Consider the following 16,725-nt stretch of genomic DNA (forward strand, 5'->3'; position numbering starts at 1 on the left):
TATTCTGTCCAGTTACAAAATATACATTGTCCACATGTGTATTTGACTCAATTATTATTCATAACAGAATGAAGTGAGCATCTGCAGAAAGGAACAGCCATTTGTAATCCGACCAGCCCGCCGTGAAGCCAGCATCGACTCCCAGCCTGAATCTCCCCCAGCCCCGATGGAAACAGACATGACCCAGAGCAGCGACAGTATTAACGCTGGCGCTTCAACTTCACTCCCAGCACCTGTAGCTCAGCCTGCAGAACCGGCAGAGCCAGATGTGCCCAAAACAGGTAAGTTTGCGGATAGTTTGGTCTGATGTCTTATGACTTGTCAGTTTATTGGCTACCTGAACTTTTCTTTACTGAAGGACCCATGACATCGCTGGAATATTGCTAAAAGTGGCATAAAAACATGGTGGCTGAGGTAGCCCATTTCTTGGTGTCCTGCAGTGTTATCGAGCTGAATTATTGTCACAAGCGATGGCAAACAATACTCTTTCAATGTCTCTGTCATTATTTAGTCAGGATTAAAAAATGGTGCAGGACTCAAATGTTTATACTTCTAAAAGTCAAAGTTTTAATGGGTCCATAAACTTAAATACTCCAGCAGAAAACTTTGTAATTTTCTGAGACAAAGTTCATTGATCTAAATAAGATCTTTTGCCTTCGTTTTGTTCTTGGTTCTCCAGCCTCTAGAAAACTGATTTTCTCTCGGAAGAATACCAAAGAAAGTTGATTTTGTATCCAGGAACATCTTTTTTAGCATCTTCTGTTTGCTGTATTGCAGGTGTTCAGTGTTTTCCGCAGCGAGCTGCTCTACTCAAGTCCATGTTGAACTTCCTGAAGAAGGCCATTCCTGACACAGCTTTTGCAGAGAGCATTAGACATCGTAAGTGCAGGAACATGTTGTTGTATGTTGAGGGCTTGTTTTAATCTTGTACGTATGTTTCATTCACGAAATGTAAAAATAATTTCTTGATATTGTGGAATAACCAAAGAATTTTCAATATACTTTGTCATAACATGATGATATATATTTTTTTTCAGTAATGGATGGATCTCTTCCTAAATCCCTGAAGCATATTATCAGCAATGCTGAATACTATGGACCCTCACTCTTTCTGTTAGGTAAGTTCACTGCCAGCACGCTTGCTGTTTCACAGTGAATCATTCTGATGATATTATTTATTTCATAGAAAACTTGGACTATTTAGTAACTTACATTATTTTATCTTGGAAGGAATGGTAAACTGCTTTATTACCCATAGGGTTGATAAAAAATAGTATGTGCACTTGTGCAAATATCACTTGACGTTCACCAGTGTAATTTTTATGTCATCAGGACAGCATTGTTGAAGTCATTTGAATCTTATAGTGACGTAAGATCGGAATGACGTCCAACAAGAAACGTCTTAGCTGAATTTTCCCCCGTCAAAATGGATGTTTTCTGAGAAGGCGGTCGTGATCAGTGGATTTTTCTCTAAAAGGGGAGCTCCAAATGATTAAGCAAGAATGAGTTATGATGAAATTAATGCATGGACGTAAGTAAGCTAGAACGTGTGTCATACTGATTTTATGAAACTCGTGCAAGAATTCATCTATTGCCCTCACTCTCACTTGGGAAATACCTGAATTCTGACACTCATTTCTTAAATCTGTATAACACACGTTAGTTTACTTATGTCTATGTATTAGAAGTGATTGATATTTCATTATTGTTTGATTGTCAAAAAAATAAATTGAATGGTCTCTCAATGTCTGTTTCTACTGAAAGCATTCATATCGTTTATAGACCATACTTAGAGCACCTCAGATTAATGTCATATGCTCATGTGTAAATACTAAAAGTATTACTATGTATGACTTGTTTTCAGCTACTGATGTTGTGACAGTTTACGTCTTTCAAGAACCTTCTCTTCTGTCATCACTACAAGACAATGGCCTCACTGATGTGGTGCTCAATGCCCTGCTTATTAAAGATGTGAGCAGACTTTATTACTTGAAAACACCAACTCGATATTTTCGATATAGTCTCAGTTAGAATTGGTTTAATGTTTGGAAAATATAAGCAAAGTTAACATTCCTACTTAAAAATAATATCTGTTCTATATGTTTATATTTTCTAAGCTGTATTTTTAAAGTTTGGTGCTATGTTGCCAACAGTTCATAGTCTCTGAAATCTCATAACTTTTTGAAATCATTTGTGTTGGTTTATGACTCTAGTATTTTGATTCAATATGACTTATGTTTTAGGTTCCAGCAACACGTGAGGTATTAGCATCCCTACCCAATGTGTTCAGTGCTCTATGTCTGAACACTCGAGGTCTTGAAGCTTTTGTGGAGTGTCGTCCATTTGACAGACTTTTCAAGGTGCTTTTATCCCCAGACTATCTGCCAGCAATGAGACGGAGACGAAGCTCAGACCCTTTCGGTATGTCTATATTTTTACACTTCAACCTAGCTTGAAATAGAAACAAACTGTTACTTTTATTTTTGTTAAGGGAGCATGGGTGGCTTAGTCATCAAAGGCACCACAGTTTGCTGTGCTGAGTTGTGTCCGTTAGGTATGCCAGGAATCTGATTGTGGGTATGAATCCTGGTTCACCCTGATTATGTTTCTAGGTTTGTCAGCATCATACCAATTGCTTGTGGGTTTCATCGAAGTGGTAAATGTCTAAGACCTGCATCACTAAGGGCTTTCCTCCCACTTCAAGCTGACACAACTGAAATACTGTTTTAAGTGGCTTTATACGCAACTCTCTCACAGTTAATATTGCAAATTGCAAATTGTGTTAATTATCTGCCTGCTGCCAAGAAAATGGCAAGAGGAAAAATAACTGACATCACTTGCAAGATGTTTTGCAGTTTTTATCATGAATGATTGTATTCTTTTTATTTTAGGTGATACTGCCAGTAATTTGGGCAATGCCATGGATGAGTTGATGAGACATCAGCCTTCTCTCAGGACAGATGCAACCAAAGCAATTATCAAGGTACAAATCTGCACCTGAAGAGTCTTTACCCTAAACTGAATATTACTCTTTATGAGCCATGTTTCTGTGTCTATGTATTCATGAAAACACTTTTTCTGTCCGTGAAAGGATGTTTGCATACAAGTGTATGGATTAGGCTAAGAAACATAATTCGTTCTCAGACAATAACATAGGTGCAGATGGGCCATAGTCTGGCTGATGGATATGTATGGCTGATGGATATGTATGGCTCGTGCTTTCACCTTCCATTTTGTATTGTTTATGGATCCGGTTTCAGGATCATGAAGTTTGTGCTTGCATAATGTTCCTGTATTTTGTTTATAGTGTTTGTTTCTTAGTCAAGTAAAATTGAAGTGCCAAAATATAAATTGCAGTGATGAATTGTTTTCTATGACCTGTCTATGTGACACAACTTTGAAAAATACCTCTAGCACCCCCAAAACTATTGGGGATAAATGGTCATCTAGACACTCCAATCTCAGCTGTTTGCTGACTGATCGTAGTGACATTAGATATACTTTCACACTGAGTGGTTCTACTTTTAAAGGTGAAATAGTTGCTATTCTGTTTTCTTCAGCATCAACAACTCACTAATTATAACTTACAACTCAACTACAGTTTTTCGTTATACCCTTTTGTGATTGTGACAATTTCTTGTACAGCTTTTAGAAGAAGTCTGTGCCATGGGAAGAGATACCAAGTACATCTGTCAAAAGCAGCAGCCAAAGGCAGAGCAGAATATGGCACTGTCAATCCGTTCCCCTCAACCAGCGGACACAGGTTCATCTGATGAGGATGAAGAGGAGGAGGAACTGCCTAGCACTGCAAGTCAGAGTACATCAGCCAAACCAGCTCTCTCACCCACACAGGACTCTATGCAGTAAGTCATATCTGACTGTCAATAAGTTGTCTCTAAAATCTTCCCATTGTATGTGATTGTAAAGGTATTATGTATTTAGAGTATCTTGATCTTATACCTCTATTTAGCCTTTATTTCATGCCATGTGTATGGTAAGGTTAACTTGTTTCCAGAGTTGAAGAGACCAGTGAAGATTCCGGGGTAGAATTGGTCTTCAGCAACCCATACTTGCCGTAAAAGGCAACTATGCTTGTCGTAAAAGGCGACTAACAGGATCGGGTGGTCAGGCTTGCTGACTTGGTTGATACATATCATCGATCCCAATTGCGTGGATAGATGCTCATGATGTCAATCACTGGATTGTCTGGTCCAGACTCGATTATTTTACAGACCGCCATCATATAGTTGGAATATTGCAGAGTGCGGCGTTAAACAACAAACCAACCAACCAACCAGAGTTGAAGAAATTTGTTTTTACCTGCTTAGTCATCAGAAAAGTGTTGTTTGTCGATAGGAAGTAAATTAGGCTGTACTTGCTGAATTGTTGCAAACATACTGTCAGTTGGTACAATTGAAGGGGGAATTTTGATTTTCTGAAAAGCTGTTATGTTTTGTTGCAGAAGCCAGTCTGCTTCACCTGACAGGCAGGCCATTCCTCTCATGGATTATGTTCTTAATGTGGTAAGTGTTCGTCGTGTGTCACTGATATAACAATACATTTGACTGACATTGACATCATGTATCCTGTTTACAGAAGGTATCTGTTTCCATTTGAGACTGTTCATTCACTATTTGTAAGTGCTAACATATTCATTTTGCAGATGAAATTTGTTGAGGCCATTTTAAGTAACAACTCGACAGATGACCACTGCCGTGAGTTTGTCACACAGAAGGGCCTCCTCCCACTCATGGGCATCTTGGGACTGCCAAATCTTCCTATCGACTTCCCTGCTTCACCTGCGTGCCAGGCTGTTGCAAGTGTCTGCAAGGCTATTCTTGTAAGTGATTGTGATAACATATGATAGGCTTTATGCTTTCACTGCCCACTCAGTATTTGTGGGATTGATTGATTGATTGATTGATTGATTCATTCATTCATTCATTCATTCATTCATTCATTCATTCATTCATTCATTCTTTCTTTTTCATTCATTCCTTCATTCCTTCATTCTTTTTCTTTCTTTTTCTTTCATTCATTCATTCATTCATTCATTCATTCATTCATTCATTCATTCATTAAAAAAATAAATGTTACAGTGATTTATGAAGTATGTCAGACTTATACTTTGCATCTTCCCGAGGCAAGAGCGTCTACTAGCCTTATTACTAGTCATATTTCCACCCTTGCCACATCAAGCCAACTTTCCTGGGCTAAATATGATTGGACTATCGCACATGTTGTTAGTCAAATCAGAGAATGTTTCAACATCCACAACAGGTACACCTTCGTATGAGAGTGATTTGCTGCTGCCTGTCTTTGTTGACACGGATGTTTTTTTCATTTTTTAAACGCCTCAACGATTGCCTATTTTTGTGTGTCAGAGATGAAATCCTGATCGACTAGGTCGTCAGCATCTCTGTGAAGCTATACGAGATAAGAACAGCGATCTGATTGGATATTGCGTACTTGCAATACAAGAAGTACAACTCGTGATCTACTCGAGGTGGCTCCATTGTCGAGCTAAGGAAAGTAGCCTTGATGTGGCAAGGGTGGAAACCAGGCTTTGATATAGGCTAGTGGACACGCTTGCCCCAGGAAGATGATGCTTTGAGACTGTTCATTGGTTTGTTCACGTTATCAGTCACTGGTTTCTCTGCTTAGACTCACAGTGCATGTAAGAATGTGAAGCCGATGTCTTTGACAACAATTTTCTTATTCTCTGCCACACTGTATCTAGCATGTTTGTTTTCTCGAAACTGATGTTGAACAATGTAAAACAATAACATACTTTCACTTTTTCTTTTACAACTTGCAGAGCTTGTCTAGAGAACCCCAAGTATTGAAGCAGGGATTGCTTCATCTAAATGAAGTGCTACAAAAATTGGAGCCATTACACAAGCCTTTGGACCCCCCAGGTGGCTCTGTGTTGCTACGGGAACTGGCCAGCGTTGCTAACATCCCTGATGCCACCCTGTCCCCCCAGGCCACACCCCTCCTCCATGCCCTGTCGGCAGCGCATGCTTACATCATGATGTTTGTACATGTGTGCAGGATGGGGCAGGTCAGAAGAAATGTGGTATCTACTAGCTTGCAGTGCTCTCATGTTCTCTGTTCTGTTTCAAGTTGTGGTTTTTGGTGTATTGATGCAGCTTTTAGTGTTGTTGCTGGGGTGGGATGTGGGATGGCTCTGGGATAACGGTCTTAGAACTTTGGAAGAAAACAGCATTTTTACATTTAAAAACCACCAGAATCCATGCATGTATCTTATCTACACACTGCTTGCATGTGCTTAAAGATGCAATGTTTGAAAGGATCTTGCCCTGAGCTGCATGAATACATCAATGTCTGAATTTCAGAAACTATTTGGCTCTGTAACCTAAATTCAGCGAAATCATCATGGTGTAACTGAAAATGGATAATGATTGTAACATTAAAGATGTATTTACAGTATGTATTCGGACTTATGAAACCCCCAAATGATGATATCTGAACTTCAGACTCAAAAGTATTTGTTGTAATTTGTTCCAAGGAGCACTAACAAGCTGAAAGCTGGCTAATCTTGTGTATATCATTGCCCCATGTTTATTGAATGGGACTTGAAATGCCACAAATTCATTACTATTTTTTCAGCAAATTATTTTTTTAAAAAGCCTGGGTGGGAGGTGTTATCTTTTTATTGTACTTTTTTTTTTTCACAAAGGGAACAGTTGATAGGTTTTATGCATTGGATGTTACTTTGTTACAACAATAATGATCACATGCTAATTTGGAAGACTGATTGTGAATTGTCTGATTTGCCCAACCTTGTTTAACTGCTTGAAAAGTAGAATTTACTTTCAGGTATGGCCTGGATTTTATGAGATTATTAGAATAAATTTATCTATACCTGCCTGTAGTGCGTAGTATAACTTCTATTTCATTGTTACTAATGTCAAAGAAAACTGACAATATTGATTAAACCAGTAATAGTGACAGATTAGACACAGAAGACCCTCTCTCCCTCCCTCTCTCCCTCCCTCTCTCCCTCCCTCTCTCCAATGACTTGGACGGTGTATTAGGAGAAATGAACATAGTTTTCCACTACCACAACCTGTCTGTTTGGATTTGTGACATGACATATTCAGACTAGGATGCAAAGAAATGAAATGCTTGACGTTGTTAGTTGGGTTATATTCCTCAAATATTACTATTCCCACATAGGCTCTTTTCAAGTTTATTCACTTTTTAGACCTGCTCCTTGGAACATGTGTCTTTGTCGTCAGCTTTTACTACTAATACTGCTTTTGCTCAAATTTGAAGACATTAAATGTTTTGCTCTGAACTGGTATATAACAAGGCTTTGCTTAGAGTAGTACCCTAGCTATCACCATGTTAATATGCAAGGATAATTGCTTTTCACCCTTTAATTTAATGTCTTATACTCTTGCTTGTGCTTGGCTAAAGCAGTTTATTACTTGCACACATTTGTCTTTAAAGATGTTATTTGTAAAAAATCAAATTCCATCAACTTTAATTGTAAGTGTTGACTCTTGTTGCACCTGTGTTTGCATGTTGTTTGCAGCCTACGACGTAGAAGCAGAGAATACATTTCATTTTCATTGCTTCAGATTGACATCAGAACCATATCAGTGAGCCACTGGGGATCGGAGTTAGGACTACAAGTCTTGAAGGGGCTGAGTCGGCTTTACACATCACTTGTGTGGGAAAGCACTGTGCTACTGGCTCTCTGCAGTGAGGACATTTTGCCCCCAGGATGTGAGTTTGGTAAGGAGGATATGGACAAGATTCTTCCAAAGGATCAGAAAAGTGATAAGGATCCCAAAGAAGGGGAGGAAGGTTTGACGAGGAGTGTTGGAGAAATGGGCAGTAATGGTGTCAGTGCTGCTATGGAATCTCTCACCACTTCGGAAACCCCTGAAACCCCCATGGAAGTTGTGTCCGATTCTGCTTCCTCATCAGACAAAGACACGAAAAAGTCAAAACTCTCACCTACACTTCAGGCTCAGATCAAACAGCTGAAGCCATTGTTATCTGTGTCCTCCAGACTTGGGCGAGCTCTTGCTGAGCTGTTCGGCCTCCTGGTCAAGTTGTGTGTTGGAACACCAGTGCGACAGAGACGGAGTCATCAGACCCCACCTACTCCAACTACACCCACACCGGCTGCTCAGGCTGTTGCAAAGGCGCTAACAAAACTTTTGGCAAATGGATTGTCATGGAATCCTCCTCCACATGCACCTGTACCAAAGCTTAGGTAAGGCAATGATGTGACTACTGGCAATCTAACAAAACACCAGACCTTAATGTAAGGGTTATGTAGCTGTGTGTGAAATATGTAGTCCAATTCATTTAACACATTTGTTTTTTTCTGCTGTTGACTGTAATGGAATAAGGTCCAAATGGTATATGTTGCCATGATACCTGAAGAGTCCTGTAGGAATTTACCTGATCACCAGTGTGAGTGAAATATGTTAACAGGACAACAAATATGCAAATAGATACAAAACACTGATGATCAGAGGGGTTGACAAGGATGGTTAGTCAAAACTGTCATAACTGGATGTGTTCGGGACTTATTTTTCAGTTGGTTTCAACAATATTTAATCATGTAGTGACCCAACAAGGGGACAGCAATATCGCTTGGGTTAGATCGGCAAGCCTCGGAGTTTTCCCACTTTTAACAACTCGTGTTGATATATTTTATATCAAAAGACACTCGGGTGAGATTCTCCATGTATCATATAATTCTGTAACAGAAACAGGTAAGACTAATATAAGCAGTGATAAGTGCAAATCGCAAATTCAGGATGACACACATTTTGCCTTCCAAAGTTTCCATATTAGAAAGTATATCAGTTGTCTTTTGTTGCAGGTTAACATTCCTTGTATGTTCTGTTGGATTTACATCACCAATGTTGTTTGATGAGAAGAAACAGCCATACCATCTTATGCTGCAGAAGTTTGTCTCATCAGGGGGACAAGATGCTCTGTTTCAGTAAGAATTTATGTAGTTATTTCGTTCGCATGAAACTTTGGATGTTGCTTTATTATGTACTAAATGTATACTATCTGTTTCGGAAAGGTTAACCGCATTGCCATTTTCTGTATAAGGTTTATTTTAAGGCTGATTTTGACACTTACTTAAAACTTGTTTTGATATTTTTTTTTATTTATTGATTTATGAGCAAAAGCCATGACATGACACAGTCTGTGCCAAACACCTTTGAGTCCAATAGCCCGAAACCTGTCACATGATTTTCACTAGATCTTAGACTTTTGTTAGAAAGCTTATAAGACCAAATGAAATTGTACTCAACTTGGGCTTTGAACCAGTGGCTAAAGTCACAGACTGATAACACATTGTTACTCTCCTTTGAAACACAGTAGCCCCTGCTGTATGTGAAATGTCATCGACGTCACTAGTAAATAATTCACTGTCTTGATTTTTGCAGGGCCTTCTCTTGGGCATTGTCTATGAATGGAAAAGTTCCCTTAGTGGATGGTTTGGAACATCCTGATTTACCAGGTAAGAATGTGATGAATGTACTCACAATTGAATAGCATGTGCAAATATACATAGGAGAGGTATCCAGGCTCATTATTGGTTCCACATACTGTCTTTCAAACTCTGAAGAACTCATCAATTATGTGAAAGTGCAAGTTAAGGATGAAACTGGTCAATTGATGGAAATGTGAGCTATGTTTTTGTTTTATAACCCCTCTGTGATGAATAATTTGACAAGCATATGTCTGATAATTGTGAAAGACAACTATATCTTCTGAGAGGTGGTGTGAATATGTGAATATCACATTCTACTTAGTGGTCAACAACCATGCATATGAGACATGGATGATGACTAAAGTCCACCAGAACTGTTACTGGCTATTAGGGATGTCACGATTCACCAACACATTGATACATCAATAATATTCTCTAACAATATGACCTGTATCGATTCATAGTTTAATCCTGTATCGTTTCACACATGGACCCATTCGTTCATACTTCATTTGTTCAATTTTGGGGGCACATCTAAGGTATTTTGCAAACCCGGAATTTGCTATTTTGTTTGTAACAGAAAATGCTTTTGTTGAAATTCCAGCTTTATCTGAAATAAAGAATTGATTAGACATTTCTGAGTCCAGATATTCAAGAATTTCAAGCCTTTTTAATAGTGTTTATGTCCTGAGAAATATAAAAATTCATGCATATTAAATATCACAATATGTATAATATTGTGAACAGTATGGCGATACATATAGTTTTGGGAGATAGTCGTTTCGTGTCATCCCTACTGGCTATACAATGACACAGCTGAATCAAATATTGATGCAGTGTTTGAATCAAGCATGAAAGTCATGAGGCCTTGTCATGATCCTTATGTTAAAAGCCAAAGATTTAGATGGTCACTAGATTCAAATACCATAGAAGACCTGTGGACCCAGTAGCCACCTTAATGTCCAACCTCTGCTTGTGTAGATCTTCTATAATCTCATTTATTTCAAACATGTGTTGTATTTGAACTGTTTTGATGTTGCAGATGGATCTGGAGAGTTTATAGATGCATGGCTCATGCTGGTTGAGAAGATGGTCAACCCCAAGACAGTACTAGAATCTCCACACACTCTTCCTACAAAGTCAACACAACCAGGATTCGCTCCCTTTAGTCCTGTGCAATACCTCATCAGCACACAGAAGGTATGTTTCTTGAATCACACTAAATCAAGGAGGGGGTTTAATCCATGTTTAGTGTGTTTTCAACATTAAAACATATTAATTATTTCTTTCTTTTAGTTTATATGGTACCACTGTAGTCTTATAGACGATATTCGCCGACTTTCACATGAAGGATGTACTAACTCATCTATGTCACCCATGAAGATCCGTGTTAGAATAGGCCTTCAGCAATCCATGCTTGCTGTAAAAAGCTACTATGCTTGTCGTAAGAGGCGACAGACGGGATCGGGTGGTCAAGCTTGTTGCGTAGATCGATGCTCATGGTGTCAATCACTGAATTGTCTGGTCCAGACTCGATTATTTACAGACCGCCATCATATAGCTGGAATATTGCTGAGTCCGGCATTTAACAACATACAAACAAATGCAAAAAACATCAAAGATGAAGCTGCCAAAAGATGATTGATAAAGAGGGTGTCATTTATGTTTGTTTGGAATCTTGTAGGCTGCATTCAATGCTGTGATGAACCTGTGGAACAAGAAGCCAATCAAAGTGTATGGCAGTCGGATGTCGGAATCTATTTTAGCAATTCTGTGTCACATCATCAAGGGAGAAGGAATTATCAAGGTATTTGTGGGAATATTGCATGCTCTCACTGTTGAGGAGTTTCCTTTTTGGCATTCCTCAAACACATATTGTATATAACACATATGCTTTGTTATGGTAATTGTTTAAAAAATGTTAGGTAATTTTGTCATTCATCCTTACCTTGAACTTGAGGATTGGTTAGGTTTGATCACATAGTGAACATGGTGATTGTGCCAGAAAGTGTGGATTGTTGATCATAAAAGGAGTCACTGGATTGTCTAGTCCTGATTCCAATATATACAGGCAGCTGTCATAAAGCTGGAATATGGTTAAGTGGGGCATTAAAAAAGAAACATATATCCTTCATTAGATTGTCATTCCTTATAGATTAATGTTCATGTCATGTTAACATTTCTCTGTCAGGAGTACCTTGCTAAAGAAAAGGAAGAGAGTACAGCTGCCACCCCAGGAGCCCAGACTCCCTCTCCTGCTAGTTCTGTAGCTAACAACATGGCTGCTGCTGGACCCTCTGTCCCAGTCCCTGTGCGGCAGGAACCAGAAGTCAACCAGGCTCATCTCCAGCAGGTATGTCATGATGATGAAGGGTTAGGCTTATTAGCAAGTATAATCATTGATATGAGACAAGCAAAAGCCAAGCATTCATGTTGCTTGAGGGGCGGTCGGGAAGCTTAGTGGTTAAAGTGTTCGCTCGTCACGCCAAAGACCCGGGTTCGATTCCCGACATGGGTACAATGTGTGAAGCCCATTTGTGGTGTCCCCCGCCGTGATATTGCTGGAATATTGGTAAAAGCGGCGTTAAACCTACTCACTCTCTCACTCATGTTGCTTGATGCCCAGACCCATGAAGATCGGGGATAGAATAGGTCTGGATTGTCTGATCCAGACTTGATTATTTACTATCATATATAGCTGGAATATTGCCGAGTGTGGCGTTAAACAACCAACCAACCAACCAACCAAAGCTTGATGCCCATGTGTGACATATGTTAAAGATTGCGGTCTTTATATATTGTGTAGGTTAATCAGCAAAAGATCATGTTTTTTGCCTCAGCACTGGCGGATACAGGGGGAGGGGATTTGCAGGGGGCGGCTTACATGCCATTGTACACACAAAAAATTCACTTTGTTACTCCCCTTTTTCAAAATCCTTGATCTGTCTCATCTAGTTTTATTTGCACTGTAATGCTAATGTTAAACAAACAGGGTATGATGATTGCTTATGACTACCTTAATTTGCACTTTTAAAGATTACACAGGGATTAGTCTAGAAGTTGGCCATGGTGCTTTTTCGAGCAGGGCTGTATTGTAGTGAATGCAGCATCTGCAAGATATGCTTTTCTTTATCAGCTGATGGACATGGGATTTACTCGAGAGCACTGTATGGATGCACTGCTGCACACAACAAGCCTGGAACAAGCCACAGACTACCTCCTGAATCACCCTCCCCCTGCACTGCAGGTGCCGGTAAGAACACTTGTTGGAAATGTGCTTGTCGGAAGGACGAAACGTTGTATTAACTCAGACCACTGTATATGCGGAGAAGTGTCGCTTGACAGAAGTGAAGAATGTCTTAACACTGACCACACTGTTTGAAGACAAGAAATGCACTTGACAGAATGACATGTTTTATTGAAACTGACCACTCTGTAATTAATAAACATGACCATAGGTTAACTCACTTCGACCAAAGATCAAGGCAGCTGATGTCATCTGTTAAAATTCATCTTTAAATTATCCTCTGAAAGTCACTTTAGTACCTTGCCATCTATTTTGAAGTTCTGTTTATGGATACAAGGATGACATATTGCAAACACTATTAGGAATAAATAGGTTGATTGAGTTCAAAAACAATCATCGAACATTCATGTTTTTAGAGTATTGGACCTTGTTTGGCCTTATACCCCAGTACTGCCAATTTCCCAGAAACAGCTATAAATGACATTTTCGATACATCATTAAGTGATCAATATGTTATCAAAATTGAAAAACCGCCATCATTAATTGATATTTTACAGAGTTGTGGCCCCTGTTATGTTATTTTCCTTTTTAAGTGCATTTACTCTAATTAGCGTAGGGTTCATTTCAAGAGCTTAACTTCATATTTTTTCGTGAAATGTATACACATCATCCCAGTGCTGAAATGGTGCCTTTGTTCTTCTGGAATTGTTTTAATTTTTATCTTTTGATTTTCTCAAGGCAACAAGTTCAGATTAGGGTCAGGTTTTTTCCTGGTGCCAAACCTTCATTATTTCCCCATGAAACTTCGCAAATGTATTAGGCTAGTTAGGACAGGTGCCTATAGTTTTCATTGAAATCAAAATAGATTATTTATGACTATATAAGCATGCAAGGATGGTTGGGGTTATGGATGACTATGTCTTCTTGTTTGAATTTAGAAATGATCTTCTATTTAAAACATTCACTACAGTGGATAGCTAATCTTATGATATTGTTACTTTCTTTTGTACCTGAGCTTGCTGAGATATAAAACTGTTATGTATATACAATGAGGTGAGCTACAGTACTGTATTTGTTGTCGTTCGTTGACTGTTTTTGATGATTCTGTTCTTATAGATGTATTTTAACTTAATTCTGTTTTAAAGGATGATTTCTTACCAAGATTTGTTGAATTTGTAGATATTAGTGCCCTTTGTGAATATGAAATGTACATAATAAAATATTGGATTTTGGAAGATTTAAATCAAGCGGGATGAGAATGCCAAGAAACCTAAGCCTGATGTCTCTTTCAGAGTTCCTACTCTGTAAACACATGCACAAGGATTTTGTCTGAGACAAATGACACGATAACATTTTCATGATTTCATCAACTTATGATGGGACATTCTTCTATATCTACCAAATCTGAAAGGTATAGATAGGGCATTTTGGATGACAGTCAGGGTCCCAGGAAATGAACCAACCCGCAGCATTAGAAACTGGCACTGGTCCTGTTGTCCTTGCCAATCTGCCCAATAGTTAAGGTATCATAAGGACAAGTAGAAATTAGCCCTTTTTAAGGGTTTTGCTATATGTTATCATTATAAGGATGGGTGGACTAAACTCTTGGTTTCTAACGCTGACCTGAAACCCTGCATGCATTGTTGTAGGTTTGCCGTAGTCCTTTAGCCAGATCAAGTGATGAATCATTTGTTCAATTGTTTGATAGGCATTACTCAGAAGTTGACGGATGACAAAGTAAATAAATTGTGTCTGCTTTGTCAAGTGTATTTTCCTTGAGTTAATGTAAGAGTACAAGTGAGGCTGCTGATACAATTGTGGTGTTTCTGAATGGCAGGGTCTTGGTATGGACATGGACATGTCTGAAGAGGATCAGATGATGCGTGCAATAGCTATGTCTCTAGGGGAAAATGTGGTCATGTCCACTGACCAGGTTAGTGGCTTCCAGTAACTCAAATATTCAAGCAAACCTACAAGACATCTGCTGTGTGCAAAAGATGTTTCCATAGTTTACTTGTGTTCAATAATTAACAAAGTTGATATTCAGTTATTAATATCTATTTTGCATGTTTTGGATTTCTAACACCTTTTGTTGAAGTAATTGAATGAGTTTGAAGTAATTGTTCGAATGGACGTTTATTGCATCCTATGTGTTTTCAGGAAGAACCAAAGAAAGAAGAGAAGAAAGAAGAAGAAGATGAAGAACAAGAAAAACAGGAATTGGAAGAACCTTTGGACAAATCTGTATTAGACAACTTCACTCAAAGCGTTGTAACAGGTACTTGTCATTCTAAGGAGAGACGACCCGTGAAGATTCCGGGGTAGAATAGGTCTTCAGCAACCCATGCTTACCGTAAAAGGCGGCTAATGGGATCGGGTGGTCAGGCTCGCTGACTTGGTTGATGCATGTCATCGATCCCAATTGTGTGGATCGATGATCATGATATTAATCACTGGATTGTCTGGTCCAGACTTGATTATTTACAGACTGCCGTCATATAGCTTGAATATTGCTGAGTGCGGCGTTAAACAACAAACCAACCAATCTAAGGAGAGACATTTTGAATACCGAAAATGGGTATTGGTTTTATTGCCTATGGTGCCCCCTGAGGCCTTCAGCTGTCTGTGGTGGTTTTATCTCCCCCTATCCACTCTTGAGTGTTTCTAATCGGGCCCAGCTATCTAAACAGCCTATATTTGCTGTGCCAAGATGCAATGGATTCATTTGGGCAGTTTTCCAGGGACAGTTGCCCTGATTGTATTACAGTTAGGATTCCATGGCAGCAAATGTCTGCTACCTCCATACTTTTAGCTCACCTGACTGAATGTCAAGCAGGCTTTGTCTTGGCCTCTTGGTACAGTGTAAACAGTCTCATCAGGAACCACTGGACGAAGCTGAAATTTCACATGCTTGCTCCAACCATTGTTGACACCCCAATTTGTTCAAGAGGTTCAGATTTTCATTATTGCCACCACGACAGCCATATTGAACAACCTATTTTTGACCATTACTCAGCCATTTGGGTTAAAATTGTAATGAAAATTGACCCATTTGTTTGAGATGATCCCACATATTCTTACTTCTTGCTCTCTGCTGCCGGATATTGATTTACCGTATTCGACGTAATAAGCGCCCAGGGCTCTCTCAAAATTTGAAATAGGGGGCTCTTATTAAATATTATTTTGGTGAAAAAATCAGAGTTGAAAAATATATTTCGTGGTTTATGCTAACAGCCTAAAATGTTTATATACAACAGATGTGTTTTTCCAATATTTAATTGCCCATAATTAAGGGTGCATTAATAAGTCTTCAATCGGAAGGGGTGCTAATTGGGATTGTTCCCTAGCCAATATATTAGCAAATATCGCTGTAGGCGCTTATTACTTCGAATACGGAATTTTACGACTGACTTGGCAATCCTATAGATTAAAGTGAGGTTTATTTAGACTTTATTTGCAGAAACTAATTAGCATGAATAAGCATATCAGATAAGCTTGGTGTTTATGTTCAAAAATCATTCTACGTATATATTAAAAGGTGAAATCTGCTACCCATGCATAGTACTACTCTGTTTCATACACCTCATTCTAGGTACCATAAACTCTAAAAGTAGATGAGCTACAGTGCTTTGGTACATTTTCTTTTTCCAACCCACATGGTACTGAGTTGTATTTGAAAAGCCTTGTTAATCCCTATATTACTGAACACATCCAGTCAGGGGCGGTCGGGTAGCTTTGTGGTTAACGTTCACTCGTCACGCCGAAGACCCGGGTTTGATTCCTGACATGGGTGCAATGTGTGAAGCCTATTTCTGGTGTCCCCCGCCGTGATATTGCTGGAGTATTGCTAAACGCAGCGTAAAACAATACTCACTCACTCATGTTCAATCATGTCACTTCATGGTTCAGTTTTAAACGAGAGTTGATCAAATTTCAGGATTATTGTGACTGACAAAATATGAAAACAGATTAGGTCGAA

General features: G+C 38.9%; 1 protein-coding gene across 1 annotated transcript in view; it reads left to right on the forward strand.

Moving 5' to 3' along the window:
• LOC139445311 (E3 ubiquitin-protein ligase HUWE1-like) overlaps nucleotides 1–16,725 on the forward strand; it is a 92,982-nt gene that overhangs the window by 36,381 nt on the left and 39,876 nt on the right. The window contains exons 17-35 of the mRNA XM_071226434.1: nucleotides 68–281; nucleotides 778–879; nucleotides 1,038–1,118; nucleotides 1,865–1,971; nucleotides 2,244–2,421; nucleotides 2,892–2,983; nucleotides 3,646–3,863; nucleotides 4,463–4,523; nucleotides 4,664–4,840; nucleotides 5,819–6,079; nucleotides 7,611–8,254; nucleotides 8,873–8,995; nucleotides 9,453–9,526; nucleotides 10,542–10,699; nucleotides 11,184–11,306; nucleotides 11,691–11,852; nucleotides 12,636–12,752; nucleotides 14,584–14,679; nucleotides 14,907–15,024. Of these exons, the coding sequence (XP_071082535.1) occupies nucleotides 68–281; nucleotides 778–879; nucleotides 1,038–1,118; nucleotides 1,865–1,971; nucleotides 2,244–2,421; nucleotides 2,892–2,983; nucleotides 3,646–3,863; nucleotides 4,463–4,523; nucleotides 4,664–4,840; nucleotides 5,819–6,079; nucleotides 7,611–8,254; nucleotides 8,873–8,995; nucleotides 9,453–9,526; nucleotides 10,542–10,699; nucleotides 11,184–11,306; nucleotides 11,691–11,852; nucleotides 12,636–12,752; nucleotides 14,584–14,679; nucleotides 14,907–15,024 (3,106 nt within the window). The remainder of the gene's footprint in view (nucleotides 1–67; nucleotides 282–777; nucleotides 880–1,037; nucleotides 1,119–1,864; nucleotides 1,972–2,243; nucleotides 2,422–2,891; nucleotides 2,984–3,645; nucleotides 3,864–4,462; nucleotides 4,524–4,663; nucleotides 4,841–5,818; nucleotides 6,080–7,610; nucleotides 8,255–8,872; nucleotides 8,996–9,452; nucleotides 9,527–10,541; nucleotides 10,700–11,183; nucleotides 11,307–11,690; nucleotides 11,853–12,635; nucleotides 12,753–14,583; nucleotides 14,680–14,906; nucleotides 15,025–16,725) is intronic.

This window comes from Haliotis cracherodii, unplaced genomic scaffold (genome assembly GCF_022045235.1).
Source record: "Haliotis cracherodii isolate W230 unplaced genomic scaffold, xgHalCrac1.p SCAF_6, whole genome shotgun sequence".
NCBI classification, from domain to species: domain Eukaryota; kingdom Metazoa; phylum Mollusca; class Gastropoda; order Lepetellida; family Haliotidae; genus Haliotis; species Haliotis cracherodii.